Below are 18,071 nucleotides of genomic sequence, written 5' to 3'. Positions count from 1 at the left end.
TCCACATTAGGCACACAAATATGACTCTGCATCCTCAAAACTCCGTCATCCCCAACAGAAACCTGCTTGGCACCACCGTGCCACACTGTGTCTCTAAGGACAAGTAAATAATGATTGTCATCCTGCCGATCTCTGATGCGCTCAAACAAAGAAGACCGAGCAACTGTACAAGCTACAACACGGCTAGGCTCAAAAAATCTAACCTCACAAACTGGTTGGCCAAGGCTTGAACATCTAATGTAAGCGGTCTCTCACTAACTAGAATATATGCAAGGCTACCCATACTGACTAACTTTCTACTCAAAGCATCGGCCACCACATTTGCCTTCCCGGGATGATACAATATGGTGATATCATAGTCTTTCAATAGCTCCAGCCACCTTCTCTGCCTCAAATTGAGTTCCTTCTGCTTGAACAAATACTACAAGCTCCGATGATCCGTGAATACCTCACATGGCACGCCATAATGATAGCGCCTCCAAATCTTCAGCGTGTGAACAATGGCTGCCAGCTCTAGATCATGAACAGGGTAATTATTCTCGTGAACCTTCAAGTGCCGCGAAGTATATGCAATAACCTTGGCACCCTACATCAATACCATACCCAAACCAATACGGGATGCATCACAATATACTATGTAAGGTCCTGAACCTGTGGGAAACACCAATACCGGTGTCGTAGTCAAAGCTATCTTGAGCTTCTGAAAGCTCGCTTTACACTCGTCTGACCACCTGAACGGGGCACCCTTTTGGGTCCATCTGGTCAACGGGGCTGCTATGGATGAAAACCCCTCCACAAATCGACAGTAATAGCCCGCCAAACCCAAGAAACTACGGATCTCCGTAGCTGATGTGGGTCTGGGCCAGTTCTGAACTGCCTCAATCTTCTTAGGATCCATCCGAATAACCTCTGCTGATACAACGTGACCCAAGAAAGCAACTGAACTCAACCAAAACTAGCATTTTGAGAACTTAGCATATAACTGGCTATCTTTCAGAGTCTAAAGAATGATCCGAAGGTGCTGCTCGTGCTCCTCTCGGCTGTGGGAGTAGACCAAGATATCGTCAATAAACAAAATCACAAATGAATCCAAGTAGGGCTTGAATACCCTGTTCATCAAATCCATGAATGCTACAGGGGCATTTGTCAGCCCAAATGACATCACTAGAAACTCATAATGCCCATACCGAGTCCGAAAAGCTGTCTTAGGAACATCGGATGCCCTAATCCTCAACTGATGGTAGCCATATCTCACACCAATATTTGAAAACACCTTGGCACCCTGAATCTGATCAAATAAATCATCAATCCTCGGCAATGGATACTTGTTCTTGATGGTGACTTTGTTCAACTACCGATAATCTATACACATCCTCATCGATCCATCTTTCCTCTTCACACACAACACGGGTGCACCCCAGGGCGAGACACTAGGTCTAATGAAGCCCTTATCAAGCAAATCTTGTAATTGTTCCTTCAATTCTTTCAACTCTGGCGAGGCCATGCGATATGGCAGAATGGAAATGGGCCGGAGCCAAATCAATGCAGAAATCAATATCCCTCTCGGGTGGCATCCCCGGCAGGTCTGCAGGAAACACCTCTGGAAACTCACGAACAACCGACACTAAATCCATGGAAGGAACCTCCACACTAGAATCGCGGACATAAGCCAAAAAAGTTAGACACCCCTTCTCGACCATATGCCGAGCCTTCACATAAGAGATAACTCTGCTGGCAGAATGGCCAAGATTCCCTCTCCACTCTAATTGAGGCAATCCCTGCAAGGCTAAGGTCACTGTCTTGGTGTGACAATCTAATATAGCATGATAAGGTGACAGCCAATCCATACCCAGTATGACATCAAAATCAACCATGTCGAGAAGTAGAAGATCTACATGAGTCTCGAGAATCCCAATGGTGACCACACACGAACGATAAACACGATCTACAACAATAGCATCTCCCACTGGTGTGGACACATACACAGGAGCACTCAAAGAATCACGGGGCACAACCAAATAGGAAGCAAAATAGGATGACACATAGGAGTTAGTAGATCCCAGATCAAATAGAACTAAAGCATCTCTACTGCAAACTGAAACAGTACCTGTGATAATAGCGTCAGATGACTCAGCCTCGGGCCTGGCTGGGAAATCATAACACTAGGGCTGGGCCCCACCACCCTGAAATACATCCCTGGGACGACCTCTAACTAGCTGGTATCCACCTCTAACGGCCTAACCTCCACCTTTAACAGTCTGGCCTCTACCACTGGCTGCTTGACCCTGCCTTTGGCTGGCTGAGCAGGTGGTGTAGCAACTGGTGCCGAAACCATGGCACGAGAACTCTGATGTTGTGAGCTACTCATTTCCCGAGGGAAAAATCTATCAATGTGCCTCGAATAACCACAAGAATAACATAACCTCGGCTGCTGTGACTGTTGACCCTGAAACTGACCCTGTCGACCTGAATAACCACCCTGATAACTCTGGAGTGGAGGTGCACTAATAGGAGCTGGTGGTGCACTGTAGTCTAGCTGATCGGAATAATGCATCTGAGGGCCACGAATAACCTGAGGCACCATGGGATGCTTGGAGCGCTGAATGAAACGGCCTGGGAGGATGGCCTCTACCAAAAGTACTCCTGCCTCTAGATGAGGCACCGCAAAACTCACCGGAACGACGAGGTCTCTTGTCAGATCCTTGACTTCCATGAATAAGAACCATTTCGACTCGTCTGGCGACAATAGCAGCCGCCTGAAAAGAAATCTCACTCCCAGTCTCCTTAGCCATCTGCAATCTGATAGGCTGAGCAAGTCCATCAATAAACCTCCTCACCTTCTCTCTCTCGGTGGGAAGCAAAAGAATAGCATGACGGGCCAAATCCACAAAACGGGTCTCATACTGAGTAATAGTCATACCACCCTGCTGGAGATGCTCAAACTGGCGACGACGCTCCTCTCTCAATGTGATTGGAAGAAACTTCTCTATGAAGAGCTGAGAGAACTGGTCCCAAGTAAGAGCAGGCGACCCAGCTGGCCTGGTCAACAAGTAATCTCTCCACCATTTTTTGGCGGAACCAGTCATCTGAAATTTAGCAAAATAAACCTCATTTGTCTCCACTATACCTATGTTTTGTAGGACCTCGTGACAGTTGTCGAGATACTCCTGGGGATCCTCTGAAGGAGCACCACTTAAGTGAACTGGGAAGAGCTTGGTAAATCCGTCCAGCCTCCATAAAGCCTCAGAAGACATAGCTGACCCATTACCGGTCTATGGCGCATCAACCAGCTGAACTACTACGACTGGATGAGCTGCTGGAGCCTGATACTGTGGAGTTATCTGCTCCGGAGTGGGAGTAGTGGGAGCCAGGGCCCCTCCTCCAGCCTGAGAGATGGCTGGTGCCATGGGAAATGCGCCAGTCTAGGCCACACTCTCCATAAAGCCCACCAAACGGACCAAAGCGTCTTGAAGTAATGGGGTGGCAATGAACCCCTCCGGAACCTGAGCTGGTCCGACAGGAATGGTCTGAGCTGGAATCTCCTCATCAAGATCTATCCGAGGCTCCATTACTGGGGCTGCTGCTCGGGCTCTGGGATGAGCCCTGCCCCTACCTCGACCTCTGGCATGACCTCGGCCTCGACCTCTGCCCCTCGTAGGAGTTGCCACTAGAGGCTCTGGCTGCTGCTCAGCTGAGAAAGTGGTACGTGTTCTCGCCATCTACGAGAGAATAAGAGTAGAAGAGTTCAATTAGTATTGAGAAAACAACATCGCACGACAGAGGAGAATAAAAGTGAAATTTGTTCCTAAACTTCATAGCCTCTGGAAGATAAGCACAGATGCCTCCGTACCTTTCCTCCAGATTCTACTAAGCTTGCTCGTTAATCGTGAGACCTCGGCAACCTAGTGCTCTGATACCAACTTGTCACGACCCAGAATTTTGCACCGACGAGACCGTGATGGTGCCTAACATTCCACTTCCTAGGCAAGCCAACGTTAGAAAATCATTAAACCAATTCCTTATTTTCATTCAGTAAATAACAATAATTAACTAAGATGAAATATGATAAGCGCGGAATATTATAAAACTGTATTAATTACTACCACCCAGATCTGGAGTCATAATTCACGAGCATTCTAGAATTTTCTACAAATAATAGTCTGAAAGAAATAAAACTGTCTGAATGAAAGAAATAGTAGGACAAAAAAGATTGATGGGGACTTCAAGGTCTGTGAACGCCGACAGATCTACCTTGAGTCTCCGGACAGCGGACCAATAGCAAAAATCTCGATCAACCCGAGCCGGTACAATAATCTACATAGAAAATGTAGAGTGCAGTATCAGTACAACCGACCCCATGTACTAGTAAGTGTCGAGCCTAACCTCGACGAAGTAGTGACAAGGCTAAGGCAAGGCAAATACAAATTAACCTGTACAATTTAACAGTGTATATACAAATAACAGAAATGAAGAACTAAACAGAAAATGTCGGGAGGGGAACATGCTGAGGGGAATACGAGATAAATAAATACAATATAATGATAACCGGAGCAGTCAACATACCATGAATAAATAAGAATAGTGAATACAGTAAAGGAAAAATGCACGGCATCACCCTTCGTGCATTAACTCTCATATCGTGGCAGGACATCACCCTTAACACTCACAATATGTCACGGCATCACCCTTTATGCATTAACACTCACAATATGACATGGCATCACCCTTCATGCATTAACACTCACAATATGGCACGGCATCACCCTTCATGCATTAACACTCACAATATGGCACGGCATGACCCTTCGTGCATTAACACTCTCCCTTACCATAATGCAATGCATAAATAACAATAGGGAGATAGAATAACAAGTACAAACCTTACTTCAACATTTGGTTCCACAATATAAATCTCAACTTTTAAATAAATACTCGATTACCAACAGAAAATCCGTAAACATGATAATGACGATTGCACTTATTCAAAATCTCGCAGATAGGTTACAACTCCAGAACATTACGCAAGCATGATGGCAGGGAGAGGCAGTAAGGGTTCTCACCAGATGTTATTGATAAATAAGTGTGAATGAACACTTGATATATAAGGTGCCGGTGCGAGAGGCATGTTTAGACAAAGAAAATAACCCAAGAGAGATTACGCGGAATATATATATGAGAATGGATTAACGAGTAGTTAGTAGTCGATGTAGTAAGAGTCTAGTTATGGCTAGACAAGTGGTTACAGACAAATCAGCAAATCGTGTAAGATAAGTATAGTAAAACCTAATATAGTGAATTCAGCCTCGCAGTTATGACATTGTAATCCTTAAGAAATATTCATATAGGAGTTGGGGTAGTTAAAGGTACCGTATGAGTGTTACGGAAATAAAAGAGAGTGCCACTGGGAAAAAATCAAAATATCAGTTCAAAATCAACCCTACAAGCACAAAGGCGTGGAGGTAAGTAACTACGGATAATTATAGGCGAGGAAGAACATCAAAAATTCCATCGAGTATACGATGTAATAAGCTCGTAGCTTTACAAGTGTCAGAGGGTCCTCCCTAAGTACTACAATGAAAGACTAGCTGAGAAAATAAGGAAGAAGGCTTCAACCTAAGCATATTAACTTGAAGAAGAAATGGTCATGTAAAAACAATCTCACTACAATATTGTATGCACTCCATAAGAAAGTGGCACCTACCATGGCTAATGAACGGGAAGTAAAATCAAAAGTAATATTCGAGATCATATGAGTAACACAAAAAATTCTGGCATGCGTGGGAACTAAGACAAGCTAAGTATGCACGCAACAAGGGGACAGAAAGACCGGGAAAAGTAATTGCTTATGTTTAAAGAAAGTTGAGAAGGAATGAAAGAAATTATTCAATCAATGATCCATAGTTAGTTATGTTATGAACGCACTTAAGATTTTGAAGTATTATCCTTGCAGCATATATGTTGACATTCATACAGCTGTAGAAGACTCCAGTATAAGTTAAAAAAAAGAATTGAGTCCAGGTCATAGACAAAGGATTGAATTGTTAGATGATTGTATCATGGATATTCCATAGCATCTATGAAAGGCTAAAGTAATAACTAATACCATGAGCTGCAGATCGGAAGATAACTTAAGCCTACATAAAGGCTGATCAGAGGGAATAGGAAACTAAAGATTTACATCAACTAAGTAAACCATGAGTATGATTATTCGACCCGAAATATTATAGAAATCGTGATTGAGAAACATTGCAGAATCACTCTTAATATCAAAGGTACAAGAGAGATAGTACAACAGCCATATTCTATAACGACTCTATGATAAAGCCAGTTAGAAGAGTACCAACCTCATAAGAAGTCAATATGAAGCTCCCACCGGATTGTGTATGCACCATAGGTGGAAGTATTATAATAGAGCTTCAAGTTGTGGATGTGAATTATACCTATATAGAAGGGAGGTTATGAAAGAGATAGAAGATGTGATGCTAGATTTTAAGGTAAGTAAGGTAAAGGTGAACAACGTACGAGATACTCAAGTGCAGAAGGTTGTGAATAGTTCATACTTTAGATAGAAGGCTAGAAGCGTTGGGATTAAGTATCCAGGAATGATAGCGGCGTCGTCAGTGGCATATCTTATAGCCCATGGTTTCTAGGTACCGAGAGGTCTAGTTAAGAGAGTAAAGCAGAGTTAACTGAAGCTAAAAAAATCTATGGTGCAAGCAAGTTAAATGAAGGTTGCGAGTAGTATAAATAGATATGTGTAGGTCGCAAGTTAAAGTAAGGATAAGAAAAAACGAGTGAGATGGTGACAAGAATAGGTAAGGCCTCGGGATTAAGCCCATTAAAACAAGAGAGTTGATGATTTCCGTAAGTTATAGAATGCTCAGTATAGCGTGAATGAACTCAGAGGAGTCTAAGACTAGGAGTATTTAGAAGAGATGGAATGTTTCCTTGGTAGTAGAATAAGGGTGTAATTGTGATAGATAAGAGAATGATGTTTAGGCCTTCGATTGAGTAATGATTCATAAGGAAAGGATTCATGAATTGCACGGGATTAAAAAAATTGAGTTTCCCCACAAGTCTTCTATAAAGACCGGGATCAGTGAGTGAATGGCCTATGTCAGAAGTTAATTTGACAGACGACTCAAGGGGAGTCACTACTGGAGTGAAATGGATACAGTTAGATTAATCCAAGAGGTCAGAAGCAAATTTTTGTTGACTGACCAAGTAACCACTGACTATTCTTGGTAACCTCCAAGCCCAAAAAATAATGGACAGACCCCAGATCTTTGATCTTGAACTGAGAATCCAAGAAGGATTTCAGACTGTCAAGCTCAGCTATATCACCCCCAGCAAGCAATATATCATCAACATAGACAGCCAGGACTGTTAAGGAGGAATTAGATGACTTGGTGAAGAGAGAATAGTCATTCTTACTTGAAATGTAGCCTCTAGATAGCAGAGCCTCAGACAGTTTAGAAAACCACTACCTCGAAGCCTGTTTGAGGCCATAAAGTGACTTGTTCAGCTTACAAACCAAGGAAGAAGAATCAGAAGCTACAGAAGTGGAAATCTGAAGACCAAGTGGAAGTTTCATATACACTTCTTCATGAAGGTCACCATGACGAAAGGCATTATTCACATCAAGTTGATACACAGTCCAGTCCCTCTTAGCAGCAAGAGATAGAAGACACTTGATGGTAGTGAACTTAACAACAAGAGAGAAGGTCTCAGTGTAATCAATATCTTCCTTCTGGGTGTCACCTCTAATAACCAATCTGGCTTTGTACCTCTTAATAGAGCCATCAAATTTTTGTTTAATCTTGTAAACCCATTTGCAGGGAATAGGCTTCTTGTGAGGAGGAAGAGGAACAATCTTCCAAGTATGATTTTCCTCTAGAGCTTGAAATTCTTATAGCATAGCCTCTTGCCAAGCAGGATTAGAGGTAGCCTGCTGGTAAAACTGAGGTTCATGCATTTGTAGCTCAACAGGAGACACCTTAGATGTCCCAGATGCAGGATTGGAGAGGGCAGAGGAGCAAACGTAGTCTTTAAGATAGGGAGGAGTGTGGCAGACCTTGCTAGACTTCCTAAGAAGAGGAGTAGTTGGCAAGGAAGTGGCAGAAGGAGAATCAGAGGTATTAGGGACAGATGTAGGAGGAGAATGAGGTGAAGAAGATGAAGGATCAGAGGAGAATTAAGGGGGAGAAAGAGTGGAGGCACAATCCACAAAAGGAACAAGAGGAGTATGATGTACTGGGAAGAGGGTGAAGAGTAAGGAAAAACATGTTCCTGAAATACCACTTCTCTGAAAAAAAATAATAGAATGATTGGTGAGATTAAAGAGTTTGTAACCCTTTTTACCACAGGGATACCCCAGAAAGACACATTTAATGGCCCTGGATTGGAATTTATCCCTACTAGATTTGGGAGTGGTAGCATAACATAGACAACTAAAAGATTTGAGATGTTCATAGGAAGGAGAGACACCATGCAACCTTTGAAAAGGAGACATGTTCCCCAAGATAGAAGAAGGCATCCTATTTATGATATAAGTGGCAGTCAAGACACATTCACCCCAATATTTGACAGGAAGGTGAGATTGAAAAAGTAAGGCTCTAGAAGTCTTTAATAAATGTTTATGTTTTCCTTCAACTACCTCATTTTGTTGTGGGGTATGTGGAATAGTGGTTTGGTGAAGAATCCCATTTTCAGAGAAAAATGTTTGTGCTTTAGAACTACTGCCTAATTCAAAGGCATTATCAGCCCTGAAAGTTTGAACAAATGAATGAAAGTGAATCTGAATCATATTAGTGAAAGCTTTGATAATGGAGAAGGCATTACTCTTACGAGACAAGAGATGGGTCCATGTAACCCTAGAGAAATCATCCACAATGACAAGAAAGTATCTAAACCCATTGTATGTCCTAGTGTGGTAAGGGCCCCATAGATCTAAATAGATAAGTTGGAAAGGAGAAGTGGATTTGATATGGCTTTCAGGAAAGGGAAGTCTTTGTTGCCTATCCATAGGACAAACAGGGCAGGAAAATGACTGTTTAGAAGAAACTATGTTAGATAGAAATGAAATAGACTTCATTTTATGAAATGGCATATGCCCCAATATTTGGTGCCAAAACAAATCACTTTTATTAACACTAATGGAAGAAATACAAGAGGAACTGGGGAAAGGGGAAACAGAATTAGAAGGAAGAACATTACAAGCAGTACCAAAAGAAATAGTAGAAACAAAAGGTGAATACTCAGGCATGTCAGGAAGCAGAAAGTACAGCCCATGATAAGCTCTACCGATTTCTAATGGCCTCTTCAGAGAAGGGCCCTGTAGAAAACAAGAGTGACTGCTAAATAATGCTAAGCATTGCAATTGAGAAAGAAGTTGATATACAGAAATAAGATTGAATTGGAAAGAAGGAACTAAAAGTACATTGTGTAAAACAATGTCTCTCCTAAGAAGTAAGAAACCAGTAGATATTACTTTGACTTTATAACCATTTGGTAAATTGATTAAGTAAGGTTTAGGCAAGAATTGTAAATTTTGTAAGAATTATTTATTGGAAGTCATGTGATTAGTGGCACCTGAATCTAGTATTCAAGGTATTTTTCCTAACCGAGAAGACAAAGAATGTACTACAGAATTAATTACAGGAAATTGATCAACAGGAAGATGACACACACCTGCAAAGTTGGCATAACCAATATTTTCATCAGAAGATGAAGAATGGACCCCAGGAGATATGTGAGTCTACTGAAAAAGAGACATGAGGTGATGATACTGTTCTTTGCTGAAACCATAAGCTGTGGAGTCACTAGACTTGAGGCTAGGACCAATATCAGCAGCATGTTCTTCTACTTGAATACAAGAGGCAGATCTCTTATTTTTGGTGAATTTGAAATCAGCAGGGAAGCCATGGAGTCTATAGCATTTATCTACTGTGTGACCAGGCTTTCTGCAGTACTTGCAAGACACAAATGGTGAATTCTTTTTTGAATCAAAGCTAATTCTTTGGTTATAAGCTCTGGTATTGTGTTGGGAATTCATTTGTTTGACATGTGCTGAATTAGTTATAGTGGCAGAGAAGGATGACGAATCACCAGAAAAATCCAAGGCTGGAGGTTGATTCTCCTTTTGACTTTCATCATGTTGGAGCAGAGAATAAGCCTTACTAATGGATGGGACTGGAGACATGAGCATGATACTACTCTTTACAGTGGAATATGACTCATTCAACCCACTTAGGAATTGAAAAAGGTGTTGGTCTTCTATGAAATTAGGTAGAGCCCCACAGGAACAAGTAGGACCAACATATGCAGAGTTTAACTCATCCCAAAGAGCACTCATTCTAGTGAAGTAAGTGGCAATATCAGAAGACCCTTGTGAGTTATAACTGATTCCCCTTTGGATTTGAATGTACTTGGATCCATTAGATTGTCCAAACCTTTCATTTATATCACTCCATACTTCTCTAAGCAGTGTTGAGACACATGACACTGACTGTTATCTCCTAGTCAATGAATTGGTAATCCAAGCCTTTACCATATCATTACATCGCTCCCAGTAAGGATAATAAGGAGAATTGGGCGGAGGTTGAGGAACTTTCCCAGTGACTAAGCCTAGTTTGTTTTTAGCGGAAAGTGAGGTGAGCATACTATTTTGCCAGTGTACAAAACTAGTCCCATTGAAAGGGATAGCAACTAACTGACTACCAGGACTATCGGATGGATGAACGTAGAAAGGGTGAGTTGAGTCCAAAGTGAACTCAACAAAATCATCAGTAAAGGAGGAAGTACTTCCCATATTCAGACAAAGTAATTACGATTTTGTATGATAACTAGTCTCAATAGAGCGAGATAACACACATATCACTATATCACAGACAAAATCGAGCAGACAAAGACCCTAATCATACATTAATTTTGCATGCAAATGAAAGTCAGAATTTTTACCCTCCTTCTTCGCACACCTGAAGAAGTTAAGGTCTTCTAAATGCAGAAACAGAAGAAGAAATCGAGAAATCTCGAAGCAATCCCAAAATCACTTAGATCGAAAAATCTCAGCATCAGACCAAAACCATTGAACCAAAGCACACGGGTACCATCGGACAAAAGCTCTCATCAAGACGGATCGATTGCTAGGCTCTGATACCATGTTAGACTCCATTATTGGAGTCGATTGAGAGAAATTGAAAGTGAGAAGAGAAAAGCCCTAGGTCGAGCAACATGAGAGAAGAAAGATATTTTTCATTTTATTTCATGTTGTATCTGAAATGTTCCGGAAGAAACTCTCTATATCAGTATTACATTTATGGGCTTTTGTTACATAATTAGGCCGGATATCCATCTATTCTATTGGACTTCTTGTCTGAAACTTTTAACGGCCAACATTGAGATGCTTCCTTCCTCGATGTCACCATCATCATCGATAAGCTCAAAATATGCTTTCGTTCACAAAGTCAAGAGTCGATTCTGGAGATTGATGTTGTTGTGTCGGAGAATTCGCCGGAGGTGGCGGCGACGATAGTATTTTTACTGCTGGAATAGACTAAGAGAACCAGAATAACACGTTTTGCGTCGACTTTATGTCATTCTCATGTCACTTTCTGAGAAATTGACACATCTACTATTTCAAAAAAATTCATTTAATTAGCTTAATGACAAAAAGAACTAAAAGAAAATATAGAAAAGGGTGAAGAATGATAATAATACCCTTTTTTTCTCATTTCAACTAAGTTTATGTATTTCCTGATTCTTCTTTTTCCCGTTTTAATTCTTCTTCAATCATCGAAATGTAGAAAATAAAATTAGAGTCAACCAACTAAACGAAAATAAAAGATCAAAAAAAGAAAAAGAATAATTCAAATAAAACTACAAAAGGAGCTTAAAATCATACAATATTTTTTATTTTTATTTTCATACAGTATACTTTGTAACAATAAACTTTTATATATATACTCACAATATACTATTCTTGGTATACTATGTAGTATATCATGATTCATAAGAATTATACCAATAGTTGAAATCATGGAATACTTTGTTTTAGTATGTTAAATGATATACTCATTTAACTTTGTTTACTACACATTGGCATATCATGACTAGTGTTGAATCATGAATGTAACGACTCAGCCGATTGTTTTATGTATCTGAGCCCTGTTCCACTATTTGATGCTTCTCGTTCGTGTTTTTGAAATTTTATGACTTGAAGGATTAGTTAGTTTGGCTTGGTGAAGGTTTGAAAATGATTGGAACACTTAGTTTTATTTTTGAAAGCTTAAGTTGTAAGAGTTGACCAAGGTTTGACTTTATATAAACGATTTCGGATTGGTGTTTTGATGGTTCCAATAAGTTCGTATGGTGATAACTTGGACGTATGTTCGGAATTGGGTTTTGAGGTTCCAAGAAAGGTTTGGCACTATTTGCCGAATGTTAGCAATTTGAAAGTTTGGAGAGTTTTTATAGGTTTGACTGGGAGTTGACTTTAAAGTTATCGGAATTCGTTTGGTGTTACGAGACCTTGGATAGGTTCATGTAGTTGATTAAAATTTTTGTGCAAAGTTTGGTTGAGATCCCAAATGTTTACGCATGATTTGGACGAGTTTGGCTGACTTAGAAAGGTTGGAAGTTAAGGGATGGATTTTTACCGTCGATTCTTGATTTTGATGTTAGTTATGGTGTTTTGAGCCTTGGATAAGTTTGAATTAGGTATTCGGACTTGTTGGTGTTGACACCCAATTTTGTCCTTATATACCCGAATTATCTTACCGAGTTTCTACTTCACTTTAAAAGTCATAATGATACCTATGACATTTTTTATAATATTACAAGTATTATAAGGTTATTGTTTTTCACCTTTTGTCGTAAAATTTATAACGTATTTAACAATTATTGGGAGCATAAGGTACTGTAATTTGTTCGAGTATATTTTCATAAAGGTGCATCTACCTATTTATTTTTCGCTTCACATATTTTATTTAAGTGTTTAAATTACCATTAGGTAATGAGTTTTCCTATTATTATCATTTTATTATTAGTTTAATGCTATCAATATTATTATTATTAGTGTAATTATTGTTGTTATTTTTGTTGTTGTTATTGTTATTATTATTATTTTTATTATTATTATTTTTATTATTGTGGCATTTTAGTTAAAGTAGCAGCCCAAACACTTCCATATTTTTTTTAACCCAAGGCTTTCTAATTTTTAGCTCTAATTCCTATTCTTAAATTGGCCCAAAATTCGTTAAGGCCTAAACCCATTTCCTTTTATCCTATCTGCCAACCCACCTAACCCCCAAAACAAAAGCTAATCCCAAATCTCTTCCCCTGAAGACTGCATCAAACTCGTCGATGGCAAATTAGCCATTGCCTCCATTTTTGTCGCTTTCTCTAATTCTTTGACATGTTTCCTTATATTTTTTCTTTACTTCTTACCTTCATTATTCTTACATCTTTTCCTTCTTACTTCTTTCCTTAATCAAATTCGTAATGCTGCTAATATTGCTCATTTGCTAGTTGATATTGTCACTATTTTTTGATTAAAACCGTTGTCACTCAAACACACTCCTTTATTGCTTTCCATTCGGAGCATCGATAGCCAAAATCATGGGAGTTTGTGGTGATTCTTCTTGGACGAACTTGGACAGATTATAAGGTAAAAGCTTTGATTTGTTACCTATTCAATGGCTCTATATTGGTTCAAATTTGAATTGATAGTCAGAATATATACCTAGACCCAACTTCTCGTTTATTGCTATAATCTCGTTTTGTTTCTTTCTCGGAATTCAAAATCTACATTTCTTTCCTTTTCTAATTTGCAGATTGCTTTTATTTGTTTAATTTCTCAACGACTCTTTCTTAAAAAAAAAAAAATTTTCTTTATTTTTATACAATTTCTTTCCATTCTAGTAGCAGAATTTACGTGTAATTCGTAACTATAAATACTGACTAATTCTATGCACTAAAGGGAGGGGGACTTTGGGGATCACTGTTTTCACTACTACTATAGCGATTTTCCACCTTCACTGATCCTTTGCTTTGCCCGACTCAAGCCAAGGCAAAGCTTAATTCCTTATACACACTTGACATAGTCACTACTCGGAACTTTTGATATTTGTGTGATCTTGAAGTGTCAAGATCCGGGTATCAATTTTTATTATTGTTGTTGTGCGAGTGTTCGCATATATTGCTGCACATTTTGGAAAATATTCAGGTTATTTGTTGTTGATTACGCTCAGAATTCTAATTTTCTTATCTTCTATTATCAATTCTTGCTCTGCGCAACTGGTTAGTTTCTTAAATGACGCATTACTATCCCTTGACGTGCTAGTTGTTTGTTAGAATAGACTAGTTGTCTTCTTTAAACTTTGTCTCTCTTTGCTTTCTTTTATGTTTTGTTCGCACTTGGTTATGCTGAATGTCGTGCGGCATTTCTTTGAAATATATACCAAGTTAAAAGCTCAGGTACGTCTCTTAATCTCTGTATGTGTACTATCTACTGCGTCTGAACATGTTTGAATACGTGCCATATAGATGCCATGTCAATAGGACGTTTAACTGTCCTGGAGTATTAATCTTTAGATATCATGCATATAAAGCCATTAATCTTTCATGTTATTATTATCCTTTGTTTGGTTGAATAATTAAGGAACTTTAGTTAATTGCTTGAGATCATGTCTTCAGGAAAAAGGATTTTTTTTGTTTTTTCTTATAAATTTGATAACTGCTAAAAGTCCATGCCATATCCATGTTCTGTCTGGAGCGTTAGTGAATCTAACATTATAGAGAGTATATGTTCGGAAGTAGTTAAATTATTAACGATTGCTTTAAAAAAAATCATTTCTCGTGTTGAAGGTCTGCTCATTTTCTATGTCTCGGTGTGTTCTTATGTGTTTGAAGTTGCAAATATCCTGAATTCGCCATTATAGAGCATGCTCTTAGGGAGTACTAGTTTTAATGTGTGCAAGTCTATTTCGTGGTTAAAAAAAAAAAGAATACTCCATATCCGTGCATGTTTGGTGTATATTTTGAATGCTTGAAACCGACAGAAATATTTAGACGAGTTGAGAAGTTGCCTGGGATAAGGAAAAGTTCCGAGAGGATTTGTTTGAAGCTCATTTGTGCCGAAGTTTTTATAGTCAGTTTGATTGTAGTTCTACTTTATAATGACGTTGTAATAGTTAATGGGTTTGCTGGGATGAGACTATATTATGTCCTAATTGTTTACTTATTTGTTCTTATTTGTCTCAGAATTTCTCATTTGGATCCAATAGCACGAATTTATTCTGTGATATTACTTTATAAAATGATTTTTAAATAAGTTTTCTTTTATATGTACTTGCTACTGTTTCTTAGCAATTTTTATATAATAACTTGAGCTCGTAATCATTCATAGCGTACATAATTTCAATACACATGGTTACAAGCATTTGGGTTTATTTGATTTTATTTTAAAATCTAAGGATATTTTCATAATATTTTGGTCCACCCTCTTGATTATTCCTAGTTATTTCAGCTTTAACCTTCACCAGAAAGATAATCTCATAGACATTTATTACATGGGTATATAAGTTAGTCTTCATTTTGGGGAATCAGAAATGGAACTTGTGCTTATTTCAAATCAACATTCGAGCTTGCTTTCAATTTTACGTTTCAAATCACTTCCGGCGCATTGGACCCTTACTCAACTTACCCCTTTTATTTTATATTACTTTTCTTTAATACTTGAGTATTAAATTACGGAACCATCTTTTTATTAGGGAACATGATCCCTTACTTGCCTTGTGTGTTACTTGCTTAAGTCCCAATGTGCTCTCTTTTATGTGACGCTAATAAGAACAGAAATAGAAACCTGAGATTTTTCTTAAGTCTAGAACCATCCCTTTAGAATAGTGTCCAAAGCTTCTTGGACTATAGGAAGGGACGAGTAGTTCTTTTTTTTTTAATTTATTAAAATGCGGTTTAGAATTAATTACTGCGCTCTTAAGTTAACAACTTAAAGATAGTAATGAGGGTAGTAGACATGATACACAAATTGCCCGAATAGCCATTGCACTTTTGGCTATAAAAGTCTTAGCAGACTTTGCACGGGAGTTGATCTTATATTTTTTGCATGACTAGTTTTAATTAATTTCTTTTAACTGATGTATATACTTGGCCACTTAGGATTAATTCACAACTCAACAACCTACAATCTAGTTTAATTCAATAATCCCACATAGTCTAGAATTCGGTCGGCAACCACAATTGTGGACCTCAAAGAGTGTCTAACACCTTCTCTTTGTGGTAATTTGAGACCTTACCCGATCTTTGGTGGCGTTGACTAGTTAAAGAGTTATTTGTAAATAGGTGTCCTCACGCACCTTCAAAATCGTTAGGTGATGACTCTTCTCTTTTAATACCCATTTAAAAGAGTTGTCACATGTCGAAATCCACTTTCGTGAGAAAATAAGGCACGACAGTTGGTATGATTGGACGGGGTCCCCAGAGGCTCGGGTGTGTTTCAGGCTAATTTCGAAGACGCAATTGTGAGTATCGCATTTGTGAGTTGTGGTCGCATTTGCGATCTGGTCTTGCCGGGGACCTTACATTTGTGAGTATTGTGTGGCATTTTTGACATTTTGCTTCTAGGGGACCTTCGCATTTGCGAAGGTGTTGTGTCACATTTGCGACTGAGCAGCTAGGGAGGGCTTCGAATTTGCACGCCTAGGGTTTGCGAGGGTCGCATTCGTGAGCATGCAATGACCCGATAGGTCGTTTTGATTTCTAGCCTCTCATTTTGTGATTTGAGACTTTATATATCTTTATTTGATGATTTATGACTTGCATGCACAATCCGTTTTGTTTTCTAGAAAGTTTAAATAAGATTTTTCAAAAAAAGTTTGCTTTTTGAATTTGAAAATTATTAGAGTTGATCACGGTCAACATTATTGGTAAAGGACCTCAGATCGGTATTTTTGACGATTCTGGTAAGTTCATATGATGAATTTAGACTTGTACGCATTTTGGTTGGGGTCCCGGGTAATCCCAGGTTGTTTCAGGGCTTATTTTGAAAAGTTGAGAATTTGAACTTATGAACTTTGAAATCTTTGAGTTTTGAGGCTTTATTCTTGATTTTTAAATGTTATTTTGATATTTGAGCTTGTGAGCAAGATTATATGATATTATTATACTTGTTTGGATGTTTGGAGAGGGGTCTGGAGGGCTTGGGTAAGTTTTGGATTGGTTTAAGATCATTTTTGGCTTCGTTGAGTTTGCTGATTTATTGGTGTTTCTCAGTGCTTCGCAATCGTGAAGCATGCCCTGCGATCGCGTACAGGAAATCGCAAAAGGGCTGGTTTACACTATGCATACATGAGGTGTAGCTAATGAACGCGATGGCCTGAGGGGAATTAGCCTTCGCGAACGCGTCAACCTCATCTGAACGTGTATGCAAGGGATCTCGGAGGCTAGCAAATGTGTAACGACCCGACCGGTCATTTTGAGCATTTGCACTTCGCTTGATGGTTTGAGGAAATGAGTAGCTCCATATGATATATTATTACTTATTGTAACACCCCGATAAAAAATTTCTAAGTGTTTTAAGACCATTAAAAAGATTGGCGGGTGCTAATTATATTAATTCGAGTATGAACAAGACTGGTAATTTGAATAATATCAATTGATCATGATAATATATGTATGAGGTGCATTAAAATGATTTAAGGTCTAAGAAGAGCCCTAAGGCTAAGTCAAGTTAAAAATTATATGATGGGATAAAGTTTCAAGTGAGTTTGCACAAGATCTAACTTCAAACGAGCATAACTTTCAAGATATGAAGAGTTATATGGTGTATGACATATCAAATTAAAGCTCTTTGAGTCTAGTTTCCAACGCAATAAACTGTTCATCATTTGGAAATTGCTAGAAGATGTTATAAGCATTTTACTAAAGAGTGGTAGAACAGCTACACGGGTCTTGCGTAGCCTACGCATCATTGCGTAGGCAAAATCAGTAGGGAAGTGAAGGGGAGGGTTAATCTGCGTAGGCTACGCAGCCAGCCTACGCAGCTCATTTTTTTA

The 18,071-nt window shown here is 38.9% G+C and overlaps 1 protein-coding gene across 1 annotated transcript; it reads right to left on the bottom strand.

Annotated features, from left to right (window-relative positions):
* Window positions 1–7,195: 7,195 nt before the first annotated feature.
* Window positions 7,196–10,810, bottom strand: LOC142173413 (uncharacterized). The gene is made up of 7 exons (XM_075238998.1): window positions 10,561–10,810; window positions 9,789–10,473; window positions 9,440–9,461; window positions 9,152–9,334; window positions 8,657–9,049; window positions 7,531–7,873; window positions 7,196–7,383 (listed from the first exon to the last, which is right to left on the bottom strand). Exons 1-7 carry the CDS (start codon window positions 10,808–10,810, stop codon window positions 7,196–7,198), a joined length of 2,064 nt encoding a protein of 687 aa, XP_075095099.1.
* Between the last annotated feature and the right edge of the window lie 7,261 nt (window positions 10,811–18,071).

The sequence above is a fragment of the Nicotiana tabacum genome, chromosome 19 (genome assembly GCF_000715075.1).
Source record: "Nicotiana tabacum cultivar K326 chromosome 19, ASM71507v2, whole genome shotgun sequence".
NCBI classification, from domain to species: domain Eukaryota; kingdom Viridiplantae; phylum Streptophyta; class Magnoliopsida; order Solanales; family Solanaceae; genus Nicotiana; species Nicotiana tabacum.
The sequence above is the reverse complement of the archived record's forward strand: the minus strand, read 5'-3'. Positions and strand labels throughout refer to the sequence as shown.

Bases quoted from the DNA above. Each gene is read 5' to 3' on its own strand.
- LOC142173413 (XM_075238998.1), bottom strand. From the start codon at position 10,810: ATGGGAAGTACTTCCTCCTTTACTGATGATTTTGTTGAGTTCACTTTG. The intron at 9,462-9,788 runs GTATCATCACCT...CTTACTTCTTAG, and splicing joins TATGGTTTCAGCAAAGAACA to GAGAGACATTGTTTTACACA. The intron at 7,384-7,530 runs GTAAGCTGAACA...CCTCCTTAACAG, and splicing joins TGATTCTTCTTCCTTGGTTT to TCCTGGCTGTCTATGTTGAT.